At 47.6% G+C, this 21613-nt stretch overlaps 1 protein-coding gene across 1 annotated transcript in view; it reads right to left on the bottom strand.

Moving 5' to 3' along the window:
• Positions 1 to 3997: 3997 nt before the first annotated feature.
• Positions 3998 to 21613, bottom strand: part of ZBTB40 (zinc finger and BTB domain containing 40) — a gene marked incomplete at its 5' end in the record, with an annotated part of 34072 nt that continues 16456 nt past the window's right edge. Inside the window, 14 exon segments of the mRNA XM_084220383.1 lie at positions 3998 to 4889; positions 5625 to 5737; positions 5740 to 5831; positions 6800 to 6860; positions 6863 to 6925; positions 8427 to 8589; positions 9399 to 9429; positions 9431 to 9916; positions 14948 to 15068; positions 15538 to 15670; positions 15674 to 15711; positions 18085 to 18139; positions 18143 to 18175; positions 18177 to 18266. Of these exon segments, the coding sequence (XP_084076509.1) occupies positions 4737 to 4889; positions 5625 to 5737; positions 5740 to 5831; positions 6800 to 6860; positions 6863 to 6925; positions 8427 to 8589; positions 9399 to 9429; positions 9431 to 9916; positions 14948 to 15068; positions 15538 to 15670; positions 15674 to 15711; positions 18085 to 18139; positions 18143 to 18175; positions 18177 to 18266 (1632 nt within the window). The 3' untranslated portion in view covers positions 3998 to 4736.

Below are 21613 nucleotides of genomic sequence, written 5' to 3'. Positions count from 1 at the left end.
TGCTCCTCCCCAGGACAGAAGGTCACTGAGCCCATCTCCTGGGCACATGCCTCAGATCTAACTGTCAGCAGCAAACCACCAAAATTTGGGAAAGCGCCTCTTGCTGCTGAAGCAGCTCATGTCTGTGTTGTGAAAGGGCACTCAGGTTTGCTGAGCTGGATGGAGGCCACTGGAGACATCACTTCCCTTTTCCAGTGCTCAAATTAACTGGGGACATGCTGGCAGTCTGCCAGATCAATAATACAATTTGCCAAGACATGAGCATCAGCTGGGGCTGCCAGGGCTTGTCCAAATCACAAGGAGGGTTTTCAGACCACTGGTATCCATTCTTTTCCTGCTCTCCCCCACAAGAGGCTTCAAGGAACATCCAAACTGCCTCTGTGCTCCCACCACTGCCATCCCTCAATTCTGAGCAAGCAGCAGATCTTTGCACCTAATTACAGACAGGTTGGATTTCAAAATAATAAAACCTTAACCCCAAAACAAAGCCTAGACCACCAAATTTGCATATACTGTGTTAAAATAACACCTGGGGGCTGTGAAATGACACTTTACATGGGAAATGTCAAGTGAGGGTTGTTCAGGGCCACTAGTGTACCCAGGGCACTCTGCCTTCTTCCAAAGGATCCCACAGCAACAAGCCAGACACCTGGTCACAAATGGGAGTTGTACAGAAAACAGACATTTACTAATGGTCACAGGCTTGGTCCTGCACCTTAAATGCAAGGAGATTGTGCTGGTTTTGGCTGGAATGGAGTTAACTGCCATCATAGTGGCTGATGTGGGGCTGTATTTTGAATTTGTGCTGAACAGAGGGTTGATGATATAGAGGTGCTTTTGATATTGCTGAGTGGGGCTTACACAGGGCCAGGGCCTTTTCTGCTTTTCCTAAGGCCACGCTGAGGAAGAAGTTGGGGGTGCATGGGAGGTTGGGAGGAGGCACAGCCAGAACAGGTGACTCAAATTGACCAAAGGGGTATTCAGACCACATGACATCATGCTCAGTATATAAAGCTGGAGGGAAGAAGGAGGGAAACATTTGGAGTTACGGCGCTTGTCTTCCCAAGTTGCTGTTCCACGCGATGGGGCCCTGCTCCCCTAGAGGTGTTGAATACCTGCCTGCCCATGGGAAGCAGGGAATTAATTCTGGTTTTCTTTGCTTGTGTGTGTGGCTTTTGGTTTCCCTATTGAACTGTCTTTATCTCAGCCCACGAGTTCTCCAGCTTTGACCCTTCAAATTCTCTCTCAAATACCACTGGTGGGGGAGTGAGCGAGTGGCTGCAAGGGGTTTGGCTGCTGGCTGAGTTAAACCAGACAGAGATGTAAAAATCATAGAATCATAGGATGGTTTGGGTTGAAAGGACCTTAAAGCTCATCCAGTCCCACCCCATGCCATGGGCAGCAACACCTTCCACTATCCCAGGTTGCTCCAATCTCCATCCAACCTGGCCTTGGACACTTCCAGGGATGGGGCAGCCACAGCTTCTCAGGGTAACCTGTGCCAGAGCCTCCCCACCTTCACAGGGAAAAATTCCTTCCTAATTTCCATTCTAAATCTACCTTCTTTCACCTTAAAGCCATTCCCCTTTGTCCTGTCACTCCACCATTACCTGATCTAACATCCTCCATGGGATGTCACTTCCCAGTCTGTTACAGGCACTCTGCCATTTCCCCAAATGCATCTGGCAGCTGCAAAAGGACACAGTGAAGGGCAGGATGGTCTCATGATCCAGCCTGACCTTAAAACAGATTCTCTGCTTCCTTAGAGGATGGCACCAAGGTCAAGAGGGGCACAGGACCCCCCCAAAACTCAACAGGTCACCCAGCATCCAGGACAAGACTTGAAAAAAATCATGTTTTCAAAAATGAAGGATTTTTCCTCCTGGAGAATTGCTTCACATGAAACTCCACAGACACATCTCTCCTTCTCCATATTTTATTTTTACAGAGAAAAAAAAATCATAGTGTAACAAGAAATCACCAGCAACCAGTATCTCCAGTGTGGTACACACCAGATCAGGACATGTCCTGGGAAATTCATCTCCCTCCCAGGTAAAACATAGGTGTTGCTAACACTGCAATTTGCTCTGCTGTGTGTATCTCATCCATCAAGAAGGAACTGGAGTGGGGGGATGTGAGTTATTATCTCCTCATAATAATATGGGAGATGCTCAATGGACTCTGTAAAGCTGCAGAGTTGTTGCTGGGTGTGTGCCGCTGGCAGGACTCTGCTGAGGATACATCCACACAGGATCTTGCTGGGCAGGAAGGCAGGAGAGATAGCCCCAAACAGGACAGGTGAGCCTGAACCACTCCTGATGTAACACCTATGTTGTCCTCTTTCAGCTGTGATAACACTCAGGCCCAAAGGGCACAGCCAACAGGCCCCATGCTCATGTTCTGCCCTGTCTGAGCTGCCTCTGTCCTAGGACAGGACTGGAAATACAGCAACTTCTCCTCAAGCCCTGCTGAACCTTTTTCCTCCCTCCACAGTTTTCCAGGAACAAAGAGAGATCAGATTCACTGTAGTGCTCCCTGCAGATATTCACTGTAATGTTCCCTGCTCACACATAAAGGCCAGGACACCTGTAAAGCACTGTCTGTACAACCCATTTCCCATGCCAGAGCACTCCCACAGCTTGTGCAGGGTTTCCACAACTCCCAGCCCCCACAAAGTCAGAAAATGGGGAACAGCTTCCAACTTCACCAGCCTGTGGGACAAAATCCACTGCTTTCCTCCCAGCACATCTGTTGTGAAACCACCAAGACATAGTTGCTTGTTCTGTCATTATCCCCATTGCTCATCCAAAGTGCTATGCACAATGCCCCAGCAGGCATGAAATGGGCTCCAGCAGTTCACCCTCTGGCCCCTCTCCTCCTGGCCAAGGGGCATCCCAGGTTTTTTACCTCTTCACCTCAGTAACAGGTGCATTTCACTCTCTCCACAGGTGGCCAAGGCCCAGTTTCAGGCCCTTTAAGCAGTGATATTCAGGGTTTGGAGGTGAGCTGTCCAGGGCTTGGAGTTTTCCTTCAGCCTGGGAGTAGCACAAAATTTCTGCACAGGTGGTAGCCCAGGAGCTAGGGAAGGCCTGGGAAGGCTCAGAGGAGCTTTCACAAAGGTGCACCTGGGCACTAGCACTAATCCTCAAGACCTTGAGCACCATCTCCTGGTCATTCATGGATTTAGTGGCAACTTAACCTCATTGCTTCCTCCATGTCACCATCCCCGCAAAGCTTGAGGGGACCATACGTGGGAGCCCTTCAAGATGTGCAACACTCCAGCAGGGTTACTTATAAGCTTGCTGCTGCACACACAACATGCCATGAGCTCCCCCAGCCCCTCTCCTGAGAGCTCTGCTGCTCTCTTCTTCCCTCCAAGTTTTAACAGGAACAAAGTCTCCCACTGGCACAGCCACATTGGCATGCTCCTGTGCCACCATCTCTGCCTGGTGGCACTGAGCAGCCGGTGCAAGATGCTTCTGGAAAGCTCCAATGTGTCCCCCTCCCATGCTGCTGTGGCTCTGGGCAGCAGGATACAACAGGCATTGCTCACAGCGTGCTCCCAGGCTCCGGGATCCAGCAGGATCACCCCTCTGTGGGTAAATATCGTAGTGGCAGGGCTCAACCTTTTGGCATGAGGAAAAGGAAGATAAATGCTACCAGTCCCCTCAGAGCCACAGGAACCCTGCATCTAATTGTACTTCATAATGGATTCAGCAAGCCATTAATTATCAGATTATATTTTAGGAAGCTGCATATAAAAAAGCTTTATGAAATTTAGACTCAAAGGAACTGGCGTGCACAATGAAGCTGTTGCATTATGCCAGCACCAGAGAAGCAAACTTTACAGCAGGTACTGAGTGCATTTTACAAGGCAGTGCCCCACGTGCCAGGGGAAGGTTCACGTGCAGTCATAGCAGCTATGCCACCCTGGAACATCTTCATTAGTGCCACACCACAAGGGACACTGGCACACAGGCACAGCTCCTTCACTTTTTTCAGAATGTCCCTGGTGAATTAGAGGGTGGTGGCAGATCTCAGGGCTGTTTGCTCACAGAGAGGATGGATATGCCTGGACATGCCTGGGATCCTCCTTCCTAACAGACCCACAGCAAAAACATGGATGGGATCAGACCCGTGTGGTAGAAGGTGCCATCCAAACAGTGCTGAAGTTATTTAGCACAAGTCCCAGGAAGTCTCTACTGGAGAAGAGAGGCCCAAGGGTCAGCTCTTCAGTTCTGTGCTTTGTTTTCTCTGGAGAAGTTTTCCAGCTGCATAACAGGTGAGAGCAGAAGAAACAAAGCATCCCTTATGCCTTGCAGAAGGGACCTGTGAGCACATCACTGATTCAGCCATAAAAATCTCCAACCTAAATTCTCAGGACAGTTTTTTTTTGGTTTCCCTTATCCATAAGCCCCAGCTTTGTCCTGTACCAGTCCTCTGCCCTCTGTTCACAGCAGTGGAGGATCACACCTGATTCCCATCTTTTCCTCTGCTGCTTTATTTGTCATGTGTTGGAGGAGACGAGTGTTCTACCAGCAGCTGACTGCAGAAAGACTTCTCAGGCAGTAAATGTCTATGAACCTCCCCTGTCCATGGTTATGCTGTGCCTGCTGCATGCCTTTCCCAAAGAAGCCCCAAATCTCCCAGGTGGAGCAGCACACTGAGCTCCTGAACAAGCCTAGTGGATACCAGGTGCTAGGCCAGGCAACCTCCCCGTCCCTCACTTGATTTCTTCACACATCAGAGTGACTGTTATCAAACAAATTCTCCACAGTCACCACCTCAGAGCCAGTTTGTCTCACTTGGGATTTGGGCAACATCACAAGTTTTGCATAATCGAAAGGGATTATGTGCTCTGCTGGTCCTTGCTCCGATGTCTGAGTCACCTGTGTGGAAGGAAGATGACCCAAGAGTCAGACATGTACAGCACTACATTCCCCTGGATCCCTTTGCTGCTCTCACCTTTCCCAGCCTCAGCTCAGGTAATAACATTTAGCTTCACACTACAGCTTCTGCAATTACAACAGGCATGAGACTAATAGGAAACGCCAAACCACACACACCAATGATGCAAAAGAAGACAGGAGAGTAATTTAAATATTTCTCTCCACAAATTGCTATAATTTAGCTCCACAAGCAATCATAGACAGTAAACATTCTGTGATTATCCACTGGAGGAATGCCATCCCAGGGAATCTTGCACACTGGACTCCCTCATCCAAGGAACTCTTCTTGACTGATGGATGAGATATTGAAGAGGATGAGACTGGGTTCAAACCTAGCACTGGGCCTCCAAAAAAACAGCTGCAGTGTCATGGAACATCACTGAGGTGTTAATAACCCTTGAGTAACCAGGCACCTCCACACACACTGCCAATCCTCCTCCTCAGCTCCCTAAAGTCATGACTGAGCAGCTTTCCCTCCAGCAAACCCGCTTCATGTCAGCACAGAAATCCCAGAGTATCGTGGGCTGGGAGTTTGCATCATAGACCCCTCCAAGAATGGGAAATCACGGAAAAGAAGGGGCAACAGAGCCCACAGAGTGGATTTGGGAAGAATAAGAGCGTAGGAGAGAAGGATGGGTGAACAATGCGGTAGCTGTGACACAGAGCAGTCCTTATCTGCACAATCTGGGCAGTGGTGGCTTGGGAGAAGGTCACCTTGGGATACTCAGTGCTGAGGTGCCCCTCCAGCTTGCTCTGGGAGGGGAAGAGCTCACCCATGAAGGTGCTACCTTCTGTGTGAAGTGCTGGCTGGTGACGTGGCTCTGCAGGGCCCCAGGGAGCAGAAGGCCATGAAGCAGTATGAGCAGCACAATGGTTGAAAAGCTGTGGGAGAAGCACTGTCCGAGTCTGGCCTGGGACAGCCAGGGCCAGCCTGAGAGCACAGGGAGCTGCAATGGCCAGGGACACCGGGCTGAAATCCAGGAGGTACTGGCATGTGCTAGTGTCCCTTCTCCTGGCTGCACCACTGGCTGTCAAACAGTTTATGGCTGCTTGGGTTCATTTTGGCTCCCTGCAGCACTGGCATTAAGAAGCCCTGCTGGTTTACCTGCAGCTGGAGCTGTTCCTACTCACAGGAATCCCTTCTTCCTGTTCCCTCACACCATCCAGCCCTGTTCCTTGCTGGCCTAGCTTGCATCTCCTGACCCAGCTACTCCAAAATCAATGCCCAACTCAGTGGTTCTCCACTTTCAGAGAGAGCTTTTTCTAGGTCTTCTTCCTCATTCTCCAGGCTGCTGTTGGCTGCCCCCTCCAAGGTCTCCTGATTTATATTCCCTCCTGCAATCCCATGCTGTACTGTGGGGACCCACCATTTGTCATAGCCTGGTCTGCCAGTTCACTCTGCCCTTACAGCTTGCAAACTTGCCAAAGCATGGAACTGGATGATTTTTGAAGTCCCTTCCAACCCAAACCATTCTACAATTCTATGATTCAAAGGGTCCTTGACATGATGTCCCCAAGCCCAAGTTTGTCTCTCATCTTTCTAGTGCTATACTCCCTTTTTCTTCAGTCTCCCACTAGCTGTGTAGACAAACCCAGTGCTTGGGGTTCTATCCATAATCTCCTCATGCTGTTGTGTCCTCACCTACACTTAGCTCTCTTCTCTACTGTAACAATCAAATCCATAACTTTCCATGATTCCAGTAGGTCCAAAAGCTTAACATGTCCCAGCCTCACCAAACCCAGTGTTTTTCCAGTTCATCCTTACTTTCTGTTTCTTCACACTTTTTCCTTACCATGTCCCTCTTCACCCTCCTGTTTACATTTCAGACATCACCAAGAGGAACCATTACTGTTCAACAGGTAACCTGAACAGCAGCAAAGGTGACAGACCTGAGTGCCTGCACTTCACTGAACCTGCAGGAGAGCCAGCATGGGGAATAGCTCCATGCATGACTCACACTCATGGAACTTCACATCTGCAAACAAAGCCAAGAACACAAAAACATGTTCTCAGGGTCTTTTACAAGAGACCTTCTGGACCACAGCTATCCAGTATTTCACCACCACCACACCTGCACACAGGCATGAGGAGCATCCTCAGAGGAGCTGCCAGGAGCAAGCGAGCTGCAAGATGCTGAGATGAGCCAGAAGAGACTACTGCAGTTCACAAGCTTCTACTGTGACTTGCAGGAAAACAGGATGTGCAGTTTGGTGCTATCAGAGTTATTACTGCATCAGTCTCTTCTCCCACTTAACAAGTGATGGGACAAGAAGAAATGGTCACAAGTAGCACCAGGGGAGAATTAGGCTCTGTGCTCTTCCACATTTTCATAAATGACTTGGAGACAGGGCTGGAAGGAATATGAGGCAAGTTCACAGAAGATACAAAACTGGGAAGAGCTGTTGCCTCCCTCAGAGGCAGGGAGGCCCTGCAGAGAGACCTCTACAAAATAGAGGACTGGGCCATGACCAGCCATGTCAAGTTCAACAAGAGAATGTGCCAGATTCTTTACTGGGGATGGGGTAACCCTGGAAGTGTGGGTGGACCAGGCAACAAGAGGCTGGAGAGCAGCTGCAGGAAGGGACCTGGGGTCCTGGTCAATGGCCAGCTGGACCTGAGTCAGCAGTACCCTGGCAGCCAGGAGGGCCACCCGTGTCCTGGGGGACATCAGGGAGAGCATCGCCAGCCAGGCAAGGAAGGTGACTGTCCTGCTGTGCTCTGCAGTGGGGCAGCCTCACCTCGAGTCCTGGGGCAGATTTGGGCACCCCAAAGTAAGAAAGATATTAAACTATTAGAGTGTGTCCAAAGGAGGGCCATGGCAATGGTGGAGGGCCTTGAGCAGAAGCTGTGTAAGGAGCTGCTGAGGGTACTTGTCTGTTCAGCCTGGAGGAGACTGAGGTCAGACCTCATCACATCTACCACGTCCTCATGAGTGGAAGAGGAGTGGCAGATACTGATCTCTTCTCTGTGGTGACCAGTGACAGGACTTGAGGGAATGGCCTGAAGTTGTGTCAGGGGAGAGTTAAGTTGGATGTCAGGAAATAGGCTTTTCACCCAGAGAGTAGTCAGGCACTGGAACAGGCTTCCCAGAGAAGCACCAAACCTGACAGTGATCAAGAAGCATTTGGAAAATACCCTTGGACACTCTTGGAGATGGTGCTGTGCAGGGCTAGGAAGCTGGACTCAATGATCCTTGTGGGTCCCTTCCAACTCAGCATATTCTGTGATCAGGGAAAATTTCTTCATGAAAAGCATGGTCTGGCATTGGAACAAACCTCCCAGGGCTATGGTGGAGTCACCAACCCTGGAAGCATTCAAAAATGTGTGGATGTGGCACTTGGGTACAGGGTTTGCTGGTGAACATGGCAGTGTCGGGTTAATGGTTGGACTAGATCCTGGAGAGCTTTTTCAATTTAAGTGATTCTGTGATTCTCTCTCTCCAAGCATGCACTATATCACTTACAATGGGTTCTTACCTGTGTGCTCTGCCTTGACATGCTTTTGCTGAGCAGGAGTGCTGTTAAAGGTTTTGTCACAGCAGCTGCACCATAGAGAGGAGAACTTGGAGGAGCAGTGACTCTGAGCTGCAAAGACATCAGGGTGGTGGGTCCTGTTGTGATAACATAGCCCTGAAAACTGCTGCAATGACAAGGATCAAATCACGGTTACCATCCAAAGCTGTTGGCTTTAAACCGAAAGAAAGCAGGTTTAGATGGGATATTGGGCAGAAATTCTTCCCTGGGATGGTGGTGAGGCTTGGAGCAACCTGGGCTAGTGGACAGTGTCCCTGCCCGTGGCAGGGAGTGAAACAAGATGAGCTTTAAGGTCCTTTGCAACCCAACCCCCTCTGACATTCTATGATTCTTTTGCAGGAACAGAATGATAGCCAGAAGCCATGTGGAAAGCAACAGAACAGGGGAGTTGTGCTCAGCAGGTACAAGACCTGCTTGTCCTCCCACTGGACAAGCACTAACACCTCACTCTGTTTCTCCATTGTCCCCGATGAGCTGAATTCCTGATCCTTGTCTCATTCACTGCAGGTCTCCTTTTGGTGTGAATACTTCTTCCCTTGCAGCAATGTGGAGGTCTGCCACAACATCGTGAGCTGCCCCAGGAAGGGCAAAGAGATTTGGTTCCTCACACACATCGTGCTAAAGCAGCCAGGACCTGGAACAGCTTGGTTATTTTTGGAGACTTTCAAATTTGCCAGTAGCCCTACTTTTCCTTGATGAGCTATATGGAAAACCAATTAGGGAAGAACTAATCAGAAAGTGGTTGTGCTCAGTGGGGCAGGAAAAATGAGCTGAGCTGTGCTTCTCACACATGGAGCACATGTTTCTCACATGCTTCTCTCACAAAGAGCTGAAGGGAAGAAGAGGACAAGGTTTCAGCCTATTACTTTACTATATTGTCCAAACTTCCATCTAAACACCCCTGCTCCCAGCAACCCTAGCTGAGGCATGAGCAAACTCTCTTCCAGATGTCACATGCCATGGGGAGCCTCTTCTTCTTCTTTTTCTTCTTGGCCATCCCCACCATCCCGTAGACCTCCAGATGATGCTTCTCCAGCTCATTCTTGGTCAACCTGACCTCGCCACACTCTTTACACTGGATCTGCTTTCCTCTGGCAACCTGACAGCATTTCATGTGCACCTTCAGGTGGCAGTAGAAGTGAAAGACCTTATCACGGGCTTTGCAACCTTCTTTGCAGACAAAACTCTTCTTGGAAGAAGTTTTGTCTTGGGATTCCTTTGCTTCTTTGGCACTGGCACATCTTACCTTGTCCTTATCTTTGTCCCGAACTTCAAACTGGGATTCCTTGTTCACCTTCCACCGCCTGATCCCAGGTTTCTGCCCTCTTCCCTCAATCAAGAGACCTATGTAATTACTCTTTTGGTGGTGACCAGTAGGACTAAGTACCTGCCCCTCAGTCTCCCATCTCCTGAATGCTCCTACATAGTTTTCCCTGTTCAGACACAGCAGACACATATCAGACATGTTGCCCCATCACAATGGTCACACACAGCTCTGCCCAGAAGTGGTTCTGGCCATGCATGGTTAGAAACATAAAGACTGATCCTTGAATTTCTCCACCACACATGCAAGGGTCTGCATGAGATGCCAAGAACCAGGGCCAGATTTTCCAAAATGCTTGTTTCTCAAACTCTTGCTTCCAAGCATTTGCCTCCTGCTCAGACACATGAAGTTACAGCCATGTTTGCAGACCTGAGCCTCAGGTAGGATACTGTCAAAATCTGCTGCTAAGAGTGGATATCCAGCCCTTAATTACAAGAAATCTAGGAAACACTTCACAAACACAATCCCTTTGAAAAGAAACAGATAATCTTGCTACAACCCTTTTGAGTCCTCTGCTCAGGGCCCTGAGGTATTTTAAACCACTCATTATGTTCATTTCTTAGAAAGCACAAATGCCTTCCCGAATCCCTCTAAAACCATCACCTCAAAAAGCACAAGCTGGAAAATTCACCCAGGATCTCAATCTACTGAAAAGACCCACAGGAAATGTATGTATGGGAGAAATCAAAACACAAACAGATACATTTCTCTTCTTTACTATAATGAGAACCCGGAACTGTGTCACTGTGGAAACTGGCACAGACTTCTCCTTTTGCCTCTGTACAGGAAAACTCAGACTGTACTTGAAAAACTTCATTTTGCCTTTCTCACTATGGGAAGAGCTCAGCACAGCGCCCCCTCGCACAGCACCACTGCCCCAGATTTCCAACCAACTAAAGACCAGATGACATATTTCAACGGACCTGGAAATCTTAAGACATGAAGTGGTGACCCATAATCTGCAAACATATCAAGGGAGAACAGCAGACTGGAAAACCGGTTTCCAGTCTGTCCTGTTCTGTCAAAGTCACTTTGACTCGTGACCTCCAAGATTTCTTTCCACATCCCTTTCAACGAACCCTGTCAGTTTTTCTGACCTAAGTGAAGAATGATTTTTCAATCTACCAGTGAGATGGTAAATGTCTTTTTTTTAAACAAGGCCATTTAAAGGAAAAGCCTTTTTTATAGAGCTCTTGACGCATTTCTGATATTTGAGAGTAAGACCAATCTTGACAAACATGATCTCCTAAATGACTGTAGAGAGCCCTGGAAAGCAGAAGGCTAGGGAAGAGGTTGTGGAGTTGGCTGAAAGAGCCAAACCCTGCCCTTGCATGCACCAGCTGCCAAGAATGGCAGTGCTCTAACTACAATAGGGTTCAAAGGAGAAGCCAAGAGATTCCATGCTGTACCTCCACCAAAGAAACCAATCCATTATTTGCAGTGCTGAGCATGGTTGGAGATGGATGCCGTTTCTTCTGCAGGGATGCTCTGTGCCTTCCAAGTGCTTTGGTTCACCTAACTTAATTACTAGAATTTTTTGAGGGTTTTTTTCAGTAGAGATGCAAAAACTGTTGTTTTCCTGTGGATGTGCAAACAGAATGGATTTCCACGCAGCACATACATTCCCAGAAGTGTAAGGTCTTCTCAGTTTTATAATAGGAAGCTCACACCTCCCTGACATGAGGCCTGTAGTTGTCACTCATATCTCATGCCAAAAGCTACAAGGTCTATAAAGTCTCTTGCAATGTGTGGGCCTGGTAAGCAGTGATGTCAGAGCTGAGTAGACTGGCCTCAAAATTAAGATATGGAAATTCAGTGCAAAGATCTGTAGGATGCCAGAAAGAAGCTGGTATCTGGCAATCCTCCTCTGGACACTTCATCTAGAATACATGTTTTTTCCAGGTAAATAACATTTTGCAAGGTTTTTGTTTTTGTTTTTGTTGATGCTTCTTGCTTGATTTCATCTCAGCCTTGGCTTGAAGCCCTGAAAAGCCACTCAGTGGCAGCAGTCTGCTCTCTTTGATATTGCTGCCAGAGAGGCAGCAGCTGCCAGAGCAGTCACACTGATTCCCCAGGCCCCTCTGCTACATACGCCAAGGTGTCCAGGAGTTCACTCAGGCTGCGCATTCACAGACACATGGATTGTTGGCTCATCTGCTCCAGAGTCATCAGGGCATCAGCCCTGGCCCATCCCACGGACACACAGAGTCAGGGAGAGTGGGACAAGTGCCTGCAGCATCAGAAGGTGACAGAATCAAGGGCAGATAAGAAAGAATCACCCTTTCTCTAGAAATCAAAGCCATGACCAGGTGAAAATGCCAGCTGGACTGGTGGCAGCTCTTGGTACAGCTATGAGAGACAATGTAGATCTGAACTGGGAATGAATATTGGATTTGCAGTGGAGGGCCTCTCCCAGGAGACCACTGAGGCAAGGAATGGGAGTGGAGCATGTGCTGTCATCCTCCAAGCCCTACAACTACAGCAGTCATGTGTGTGTGTTGAATATAAGTAAAACCTTATAAAATAAGGGCTTTGTTACCCTTGTAGAATCATGGTTCAGGCCTGCTACTTTGGCTAAGGAGAAGGGGGCTATGGGAAAGTGACTCAGCTGAATTGGAGGTAGAAAAACAAGCACATAACCATTATGTGCTCACATCGTGGTTTATGGTGGTTGGTTGAATTATATTTGTTATGCTTCAGTGGGATGTAACTGATAATGTCCTAACTGCTTAAAAACGTCTGATTTTTGCAATGAAGCAGCTCTCCTTTGCACCTGCCTGGGGACTGTGCATCATGTTGCTTTGTTCAATCGGGATCCTTGGTTTCTTCTACCTGTGCCCTGCTCCCAGTCACCCACCGCCACCTTCCACCCCAGCAGCATTTCCTCACTGCTCAAGACCATAGGCAGGCCAACAAGCCCAGGGTTCAGAGGGTGACCTGGCCCCAGCACATGGGGAACAGGCTTTGCCTGTCCCTGCCACACATGAAACGATGGCAAGTGTCAAAGCCATGAGGCTTGTGTTCATTCATAAAGACTGACAGCCTTGACCCAAATTTGCATATGAAGTAATCAAACTTTCTGTCCCTAAAAAACCCCGACACATTAACAGCAAACTGCTTTTTCCTCTAACTCCCCAGCAATCTGATGGCATTTCCACACTGCTTGTCAGCTAAGCAGCTCTGGCACCATGAGAAAATAGGAATGGATTGGGCCTGTATTTGGCCAAAAACCACACTGTGCACATCCCAGAGGACTTTGCAGTCCAAATGCTGGGAAATAGATGAAAATATATGTAAGCAAACAGAATAAGCAAGTCACATTTGCATCCTTTCCAGGAAAATACACACCTGCAATTACCTTCCTGACCCTCTGGTATCCTTGTCATTAAAGCACCAAATTCAGTTAAGCATTTTTCTTTCAAATTATGGATGCAGTTACAATTGGGCTCAGCTGGAAAGCCTCCCACAGCTCAGGGCAGGACTCACATGTGGTTATTGCTCTGCATTTGTTCTGGAGTTAACAAATTGCTATCTGCATGTGTATTGTCCACAATTTTGCCAAACTAGTATAGCAGGTAACATTGTCCTACTGCTGTCAGACCCTCACAGGGAGGTATTTATCTGTAAAGTGCATACAAAGCAAGACTAAATTAAAGCATTCTAAGAAAATTAACTCAGAAAATAGTCTGGTACTACAAACTGCGTTGTCATGGTCATCTTTGCACTAGACGAGTCTGCTCTGTCATGACCTTTCCTCCACATATCTAATCTGAATCTGCCTTCTGTCAGCTTAAGGCCATTTGGCCTGGTCTTATCACTGTTTGCCCCTACAAAAAAAAGTCCCTCTCCAGCCTTCCTACAGGCCCTCATTTTTATAAAATACGCAATAAAATATCCAGCACACTCTCACTTCAGCAAAGGGGCACTTCCAACTTCGGATGGCTTCCCAACTTAAGCAATGACCCTTGACCTCAGGGCACATTGGAACCTGCCCACCCTTTGAGTCTCAAACCATGCCTGCTATGAGGACATCCCATCATATCTCTTTCACTGCTTCCCTGAGCCCTGCCTACCCCAAAGCCAAGCCCTTCAGGTCCTCTCTTTGCTGGATGGCTTGAAGATCAGCTTGCCATGCCACTGTGTTCTCACTGATAGCCACTGAAGGTGAAAATAAAAAGCAAAGGTATTAAGAACACAAACCCAAGAAGAACCTGAAGCTGAGCTGTTAACAGAAGTGACTTCTTCATGGCACAGAAAACACCAAACTACCACATTCAAGCTTTGGTTGTACTAATTGCAGCACTGACATGCAGCATGAGGTCCTTGCAGACCCCCCTTCTCACTGGTTGTCCAACTTCTGGCAAGAAGATCAGGTTTTCTAAGGTATGTTGCTGAAAGAGACAGTGACAACTTCAAAAGGCAAGGCATGGTTCTCCCAAGATTCAGGATTTCTTCTCTCCCTATAGAGATTCCAACTTCCGCAGAGAACAGGCACAATTCACCCCATCTCAGGACAGCCACATGAAAATTGGCTGGATGCACCAGCGATCAGAGGCACTGGTTTTTCCAGTCAGAACACAGAGGGGATGGGGGAGTTCAGATGGAGGCACCTGGCTGCAGGTGAACCTCAGCTCTGTGCCCACAGGGCCAGCACACAAAGTCAGGCTCTGCTGCAGAGACCACCAAACTGACTACTCCTCACACTTGTGTGAGAGTTTGACAACAATTTAGAGGTACAAGCACAGTTTAGGTTTTAAAGCAGGAAAACTGAAAGCCAAGGCTATGGGGAGGACAGGATGGTGGCTGCACAGAGACCTCAGATGAGCCCTGGGCTCTAAGACTGTGCACCTCCAGCTGTTACCAGAGAACGGTGACCAGCTCTCAAAAGTTTGCTCATTATAAAACCTCCATGCACAGAGCCACAAGCAAAGCAGCTGTGGTTTCCAAAGTGCTTTTCCAGCTATAACTGTTTCACCAAGGACATGGGTGTTGAGAACCACTGGAAGAAAAGAGGTTACTGGCCAGGGAGGGATGAGGAGTTAGAAAGCAGCTGCTGCCAGCAGCAGGAGAAATTCAGGGAAAGAGTAGGAGGACACTTGTGAGGAAGAAAAATTCTGAGCTGGGTTTTTTCTAGATATACTTCATGAACAGTTTCGGGGATGCAGATTCTTGCACAGCCATCAGCAGCTGCCAAACAGCAGAGACAGACAAGGACTGCTGCTCCTGCACTGCCAACACAAGGCAGGTGAAACCACCACCTCCTACTCACAACCTGCTCCATCACCTTGGAAAGACCCTTAGGGAGGCACTAACAGGGACCCCATCTACCTGCCTCATGCATCACACTCAGACACAGAATCCCCCAGAACTATAGAATATTCTGACTTGAAAGGAACAAGGGCATGACTGAGGCTCACCCAGACCCAGCCTGTCCTTGGTCCTACCTGCTGCAGACCTGGCTCACAGTGCAACTGAAGTGGTGACCACTTAGAACACATCAGCCATTCCCTCAGCTTGCTGTGAACAAGCATCTCTCCTCAGAGCCCAAATCAGCCACTCTTAGTTGCTTATTTTCAGCTTCATATACATTAGCCTGCCTCACTCCCACTACAGAATACTAAGGAATCATTAAACCAAGTCCTGCTGGAGGACTGCCCCAAACCCAGAATGGCAGGTAGTAAATCAAGTCCTTAGGAATTCCAGTATTTCCCCCCAGATGGGGATGAAAACTCTGCATCTGCTTGCACAAGTGTAGGAGCCTTTTCATATCTCTCTCTGCAGGAGCCAGGCTCCATGCAGCAGAGATGTCCTGCAGCAGCACATGGGTGTCTGTCAGGAGCTCCACAAAGTTCTCTCGGTATTGTCACAACAGTTTCGCCCTATAATCCTCTGGGCTCCATGTGCCTGAATTCAATGAATGGAAAAATGAACAGCTCAGCTTGCAGCATCTTCCCAAAGGGCTTCAAAGGTAGGGGAGACAGGAAAGGCCCAGGCACCCAAGTCCTCCCTAGGTCACTAATGCTCAGGGCCTTATGCTCAGCACACCCGAATTCACCTTCCAGCAGAGGATGAAGATGAAAAATCAGAACTTCTCCAATGCAGAGACAATACAGAATATCTTCTACCCCCATGTGCAAACAGAAATTTAGGTGCGAAGAAATACATCTTTGTCACCCAAATGTCTCCTGAGTATCAGTCCCAGTCTGAGCCCAGAGGAGGAAAATCTCAGGGTTCAGCAGATGAACATGTGGCCTTGTCTGTGAAGGCAACACTGCCAACACCTCAAGACGTTCACCAGCCTCTTCTGATACCCTGGAATCACAAAGACCCCATTACTGACTCTTAGCTAGAGTTTCATTGTAAGAGGTCTGTAAGTCAGTGTTTGATCCATTCCACCAAGAAAGAGCTCAGAAATGCCCTGGATCATGTCCCTCTCATGCCCTTGTTTGACTATCAAATGCACCAACATTTTACACTCAGGTGGTCCAAGGTAATCAAGAACTCAGTGGACTGAGTTGCCCTTGGTGAAAATGTTAAAGGCGCACAAACCAGACCTGCGACTGCAGAGCAGCTGTTGCACCATCTTCTCCCTCTTACACCAAAAAAAATGTAACTTTAACCTCATTCCTTTCTCCTGTCTAATTCTAAGCTGGATCTGCTGAGTTTGCCTTGATGAATCAGAAAAATGGTGACTCCAGAGTAAAACCCCAACCCTTTAAAGACACCCCAGCATCAGGACATGATAGACTAAGTCAGGAAGAGGAACAGTGTTTATTCAGGATAATGAAGAGACTCAGGCAAAATCTGCTGTGTCCCAAAAGTAATCTAGGAGTGTACTTGTCTCTTGATAAATAAAACTGGAAATTGGTAAATATATTAATCTGAAAGGATTTTTTCACCATTGCAGTTACTAAGTTGAAGAAGAGGCACAGTTATACTTCAGTGGGAGAAACCAAACCCAAAACCTGTAATTCATCCCAGACATCCATGCATGATTTTTGTGCTTGTGTGTTTTAATCATTCTGGTTCAGTATCAACAAGAACAATCCATCATTCCCACAGCACTACCTGGAGAAAAGCAAGAAGCACAGCTTGGGAAAAAAAGGTAAAGTGTCTGGGACCCAGAAAACACACAGTGCCGTGTAAGAGAAAACTCTCTGGGATAGGAAGGAAGCAATAGCAGGCTGGGAGGATATGCAGTGGAAGATTCTGAGCTACTATGAACAGCTCCCTGAAAAAAGACTTTGAGACATCTAATCCCCAGCAAAGCCAAGGGAAATTCACAGATGAAATATTTTCCTTCTTCTCCCATTGGAATGTTTATGACATAAAATTGAGTAGTTATGAATGCACTCACTGCTCTGCCACCATGCCAAGGTGATCTTGAGAACCAGCACATGCCATGTGCCACAGTGCAGGACCTCCTGCTCCCTATTAGCTGGACAGCGTGGGACACCAAAGGTACCACCAGTTAATTCATCAGTTGTCAGCAGACTCAAATCATGCCCTCCGTCTTCATTTTCTTCATAACAAATATCTGTGCTTCTGTTTGTTCAAGCTGCAATTTGAGGAAATTCAGTTCTGTGTAATTAAGTAATGCCCCTCCTTGGAATGGGTATTACCACGAGATAATTAACCATGCTGGGAATCGGGTGTTTTGAGAAAGCAGTCGTGCTTAACAAATAACAAAGCCAAGTGCCTGTTGGGAATGTCTGCTACAGAGGAAATTATCAGTATTATGAGTGCAGTTTTGCTTTCTATTAAATCTTCATTTACATTTCACTGCATGTTAATTTCGTTTTTAATTTTATATGACTTCAGAGTCTCTTGATTTGAATTGTTCAGGGTGTGCCTAAACCCACCTAAACTTGGAAGGTTGTCCCACCAGGCAAAAGATGGGGGCTCCTGAATCCCTGAACCATCACAGGCAGGCAGCAAACAATAAAATCCCACCAAAATGAGTAAGAGAAGTGGCCATCCAACAGAATGATGTGTAATGGGGACAGTAAGTGTAGGATTCCCATCAGCACACTCTGCTCCACACAGGAGATCACAAGACAGTGACCAACATAACCAGAAATGCTACCTGGATTAAGAAAAGAAGGACAGCATAAATAAATTTTCCCCCCCATCTTCCTCAATCACAAGGAATTCCAAGTAAGACACTGTATTGAACATCAAGACATCTCCAGCTTAGGGGAAGTTTTAGGTATTTGTTTTCAAAGGCAGTCACTATCATAGAGTAAAGTCACCAATGGAAGTTTAGTTTACTCATACCTTTACCATCAGAAATGTTTGCTCTTGCCACCAAGTTGTCCAGCAGAAGCTGTAGTCAAGGGAAGGATGCTTTCACAACCTCCAGAAGTTTCCACTTTCAGGGTTTTCTCTTCATCCACCTTCCTGATCAGATTGTCCATGACTTCCCTCTGAGAGCTGCCTGCACAGCAATCCAAAGCTACCTGTAACAAAGAAACAGCCACAAAACTGTGACAACTTCCTACAAACTCTTGGATCTGAACAGAGATCAGAAAAACAGCAACAGTACCACAATACTGCACTAGATCCCTACCCACTGCTTACACAATTCAACTGAAAGGGGTTATAGGGTGGCAGTTACAGGAACACCCAAACGTGGCCGAGGTGTAACAGACACGTCACCTTGAAAACAAACCTGGTGGGTTCTTCCACCAAGTCCAGCTCTTGGAAGTGGCTGACAAGCAAAAACTACTTTTTTAAAAAACAAAAGTAGAGAGTGTTCAAAGCAACATTTCATGTAACATTTTTAGCGAATACTTTTTAAAACTGTCAATCTCGTTTTGCTTGTCTCCTCAATTTTTCTGCTTGCCATCAAAAAATTGATGGCCAGAAGAAAATATTCTTACTATTTAAATAAGCAGCTCTTAACTGAATTATTATTTCTGTGACAAGACCACATGAAACATCTCTTAAGTGAGATGCAACCGTGGTAGTTTGGAAAAGCTCTAGGATGCCAGTAAAACACCTCTAAGGCTCCTACAAGGGAGAGGCACTTAGTAAATATAGGTGACCTCCTTTCCACCAGCATTGTGCTCTTGAGCAGAACCTCTGCAGGGCACCAGCCCAGTTCCCTGATCTCAATAAGCACTACAGAGTCCTATCAATAAAATAATAAAATTATTAATATCTGTCCTAAAACATTTTTTCTCCCTTTCCCCTGGTTGGTAAGATCTTCCACAGCCTCATTCCCCTGCTGATTTTTCTAATTTTCAGCTGAAATTTATTCTTGGCCAGTGTATGTCTGTTTGTTCATGTGCCAATATTATCTTTTAGCTTTAAAAGCCTTTTAAACTCTCTGAGGTGTTTACCCTACCCTTCCTCTTTGATTTCATTATAAGAGCATGATCATATTCCCTCTCAGTCTTCATTCCCCTTGTCTAAATAAGGCAGCTCCTCTTATAAAACAGCTTTTACACTCCCCTGGACTTCCAACTGCAGATCTGTCAAGTTCCAGTATGAATTAACCTTTTTTGAAACAGACTGGAACAGAAATTTTGGATGAGGTTTTTACTCTTAGTTCTCATTACTGCACCCAACGCTCACCCTTCTCTTCATACCGCCACATCAGTCAGTTCTCACTACTCAGTTATATAGAATCATAGAATCATTTAGGCTGGAAAAGCCCTCTAGGATCATCAAGATCACCCATCAACTAACACCACCACCATGTTCACCACTAACCCATGTCCTCAAGTACCACATCCACATCTTTGAAATCTCTCCAGGGATGGTGACTCCACCATCCCTGCCTTGGGCAGTGTTAAATAACCTTCACAGTGAAGAACATTTTCCTAATATTCAATGTAAATCGCTCGTGGCACAACTTGAGGCTATTTTATCCTATCCTGTTACTTGCTACATAGGAGAAAAAAACAACTCCCTCATGGCTTGGACCTCCTTTCAGGGAGTTCTAGAGTGTGAGAAGGTCCCTCCTGAGCTTCCTTTTCTCCAGGCTGAGCTGCCCCAGCTCCCTCAGCCACTCCTTGTACTCCTTCCCTGGATACTTCAGCTCTTCGGTGACGTTTTTGTCATAAGGGGCTCAAAACTGAACACAGTTCATTCTTCTCTCTCTTGCAGATCCTCCTCTGTGTGGACAAAAGATTTTGATTGTGCTCATCATCAAGATTTGCTAAACATGCCTTGCTATTTTTGTGTCCATAACATCAGTGTTAATATTACGTAAGTACCAAGAATCCCACTAGTGACCTTGCTACAAGTTGTAAGTCCTGCCTTCAGCACAACCTGTGGCTGTCTCCCAAAGAAATGCATCCTTTTTAGTATCACCGTTTCTCCTAGTTTAGCAACTTCCTTACATGAAATTCAAATGCTTTGCTCTAGATCTAGACCAAGGCAGGAAAGAAACCCCATTTTTATCACATGAAATAAAGAACCCAAGTCAAGCAGAAACAATTTAGTTAACGCCTGAGAGGGACCAATCTGATTTTTATTTGTGCCTCAACATATGTTATGATCTTATAGGGGCTGTACATGTGCTAGCAACCCTGTCCCCAGGAAGGCTTCGCCTGGCAGCCAATCAAGGCAGAGAAAGCCTCCACAGTAGGACTGTGAATGACACACACCCACACACCCGCACCCACACACACTGACACACACACAGACACACACACAGACACACCCAGACACACCCAGACACACTCTCACTCACCCACACCCGCACACTCACACCCACACACACACACACACCCCCACAACAGAGATACACACACACACACTCACACATGCACATACACAGATACAAACACAAATCCACTCACCCACCCACACACCCCCACACCCACACGGACACACACCCACACCCACACACCCGCACACACAGACACACCCTCTCACACCCACACCCCCCCAGACACACAGCCACACACACACACCCACAGACACACAGCCACACAGACACACCCTCTCACACCCACCAACACACACACACCCACACACCCACAGACACACAGCCACACACCCACACACACCCACACCCACACAGACACACACCCACAGACACACCCTCTCACACCCACCAACACACACACACCCACAGACACACACACACACCCGCACACCCGCACACACAGACACACCCTCTCACACCCACACCCCCAGACACACAGCCACACACACACACCCACACACACACACCCACACAGACACACACCCACACAGACACACACCCACACAGACACACACCCCCAGACACACAGCCACACACACACACCCACACAGACACACACCCAGACACACACCCACAGACACACACCCACAGACACACACCCACACAGACACACACCCACAGACACACACCCACAGACACACACCCACAGACACACACCCACACAGACACACACCCACACAGACACACACCCCCAGACACACAGCCACACACACACACCCACACACACACACCCACACAGACACACACCCACAGACACACACCCACAGACACACAGACACACACCCACAGACACACCCTCTCACACCCACCAACACACACACCCCCCTAGACACACAGCCACACACACACACCCACACAGACACACACCCACACAGACACACACCCACAGACACACACCCACAGACACACAGACACACACCCACAGACACACCCTCTCACACCCACCAACACACACACACCCCCAGACACACACACCCCCACACCCCCACACACCCTCTGCCATCTTGCCGCGGGGCAAATGCCCGGGTGCCGGTGAAGAATGCCCAGGAAATGAGACTGTGGGAGGAACGTTAGCACACAAAATCA

Source organism: Fringilla coelebs (assembly GCF_963513975.1).
Source record: "Fringilla coelebs genome assembly, chromosome: 22".
NCBI lineage: Eukaryota > Metazoa > Chordata > Aves > Passeriformes > Fringillidae > Fringilla > Fringilla coelebs.
This window is presented reverse-complemented; position numbering and strand designations above follow the sequence as displayed.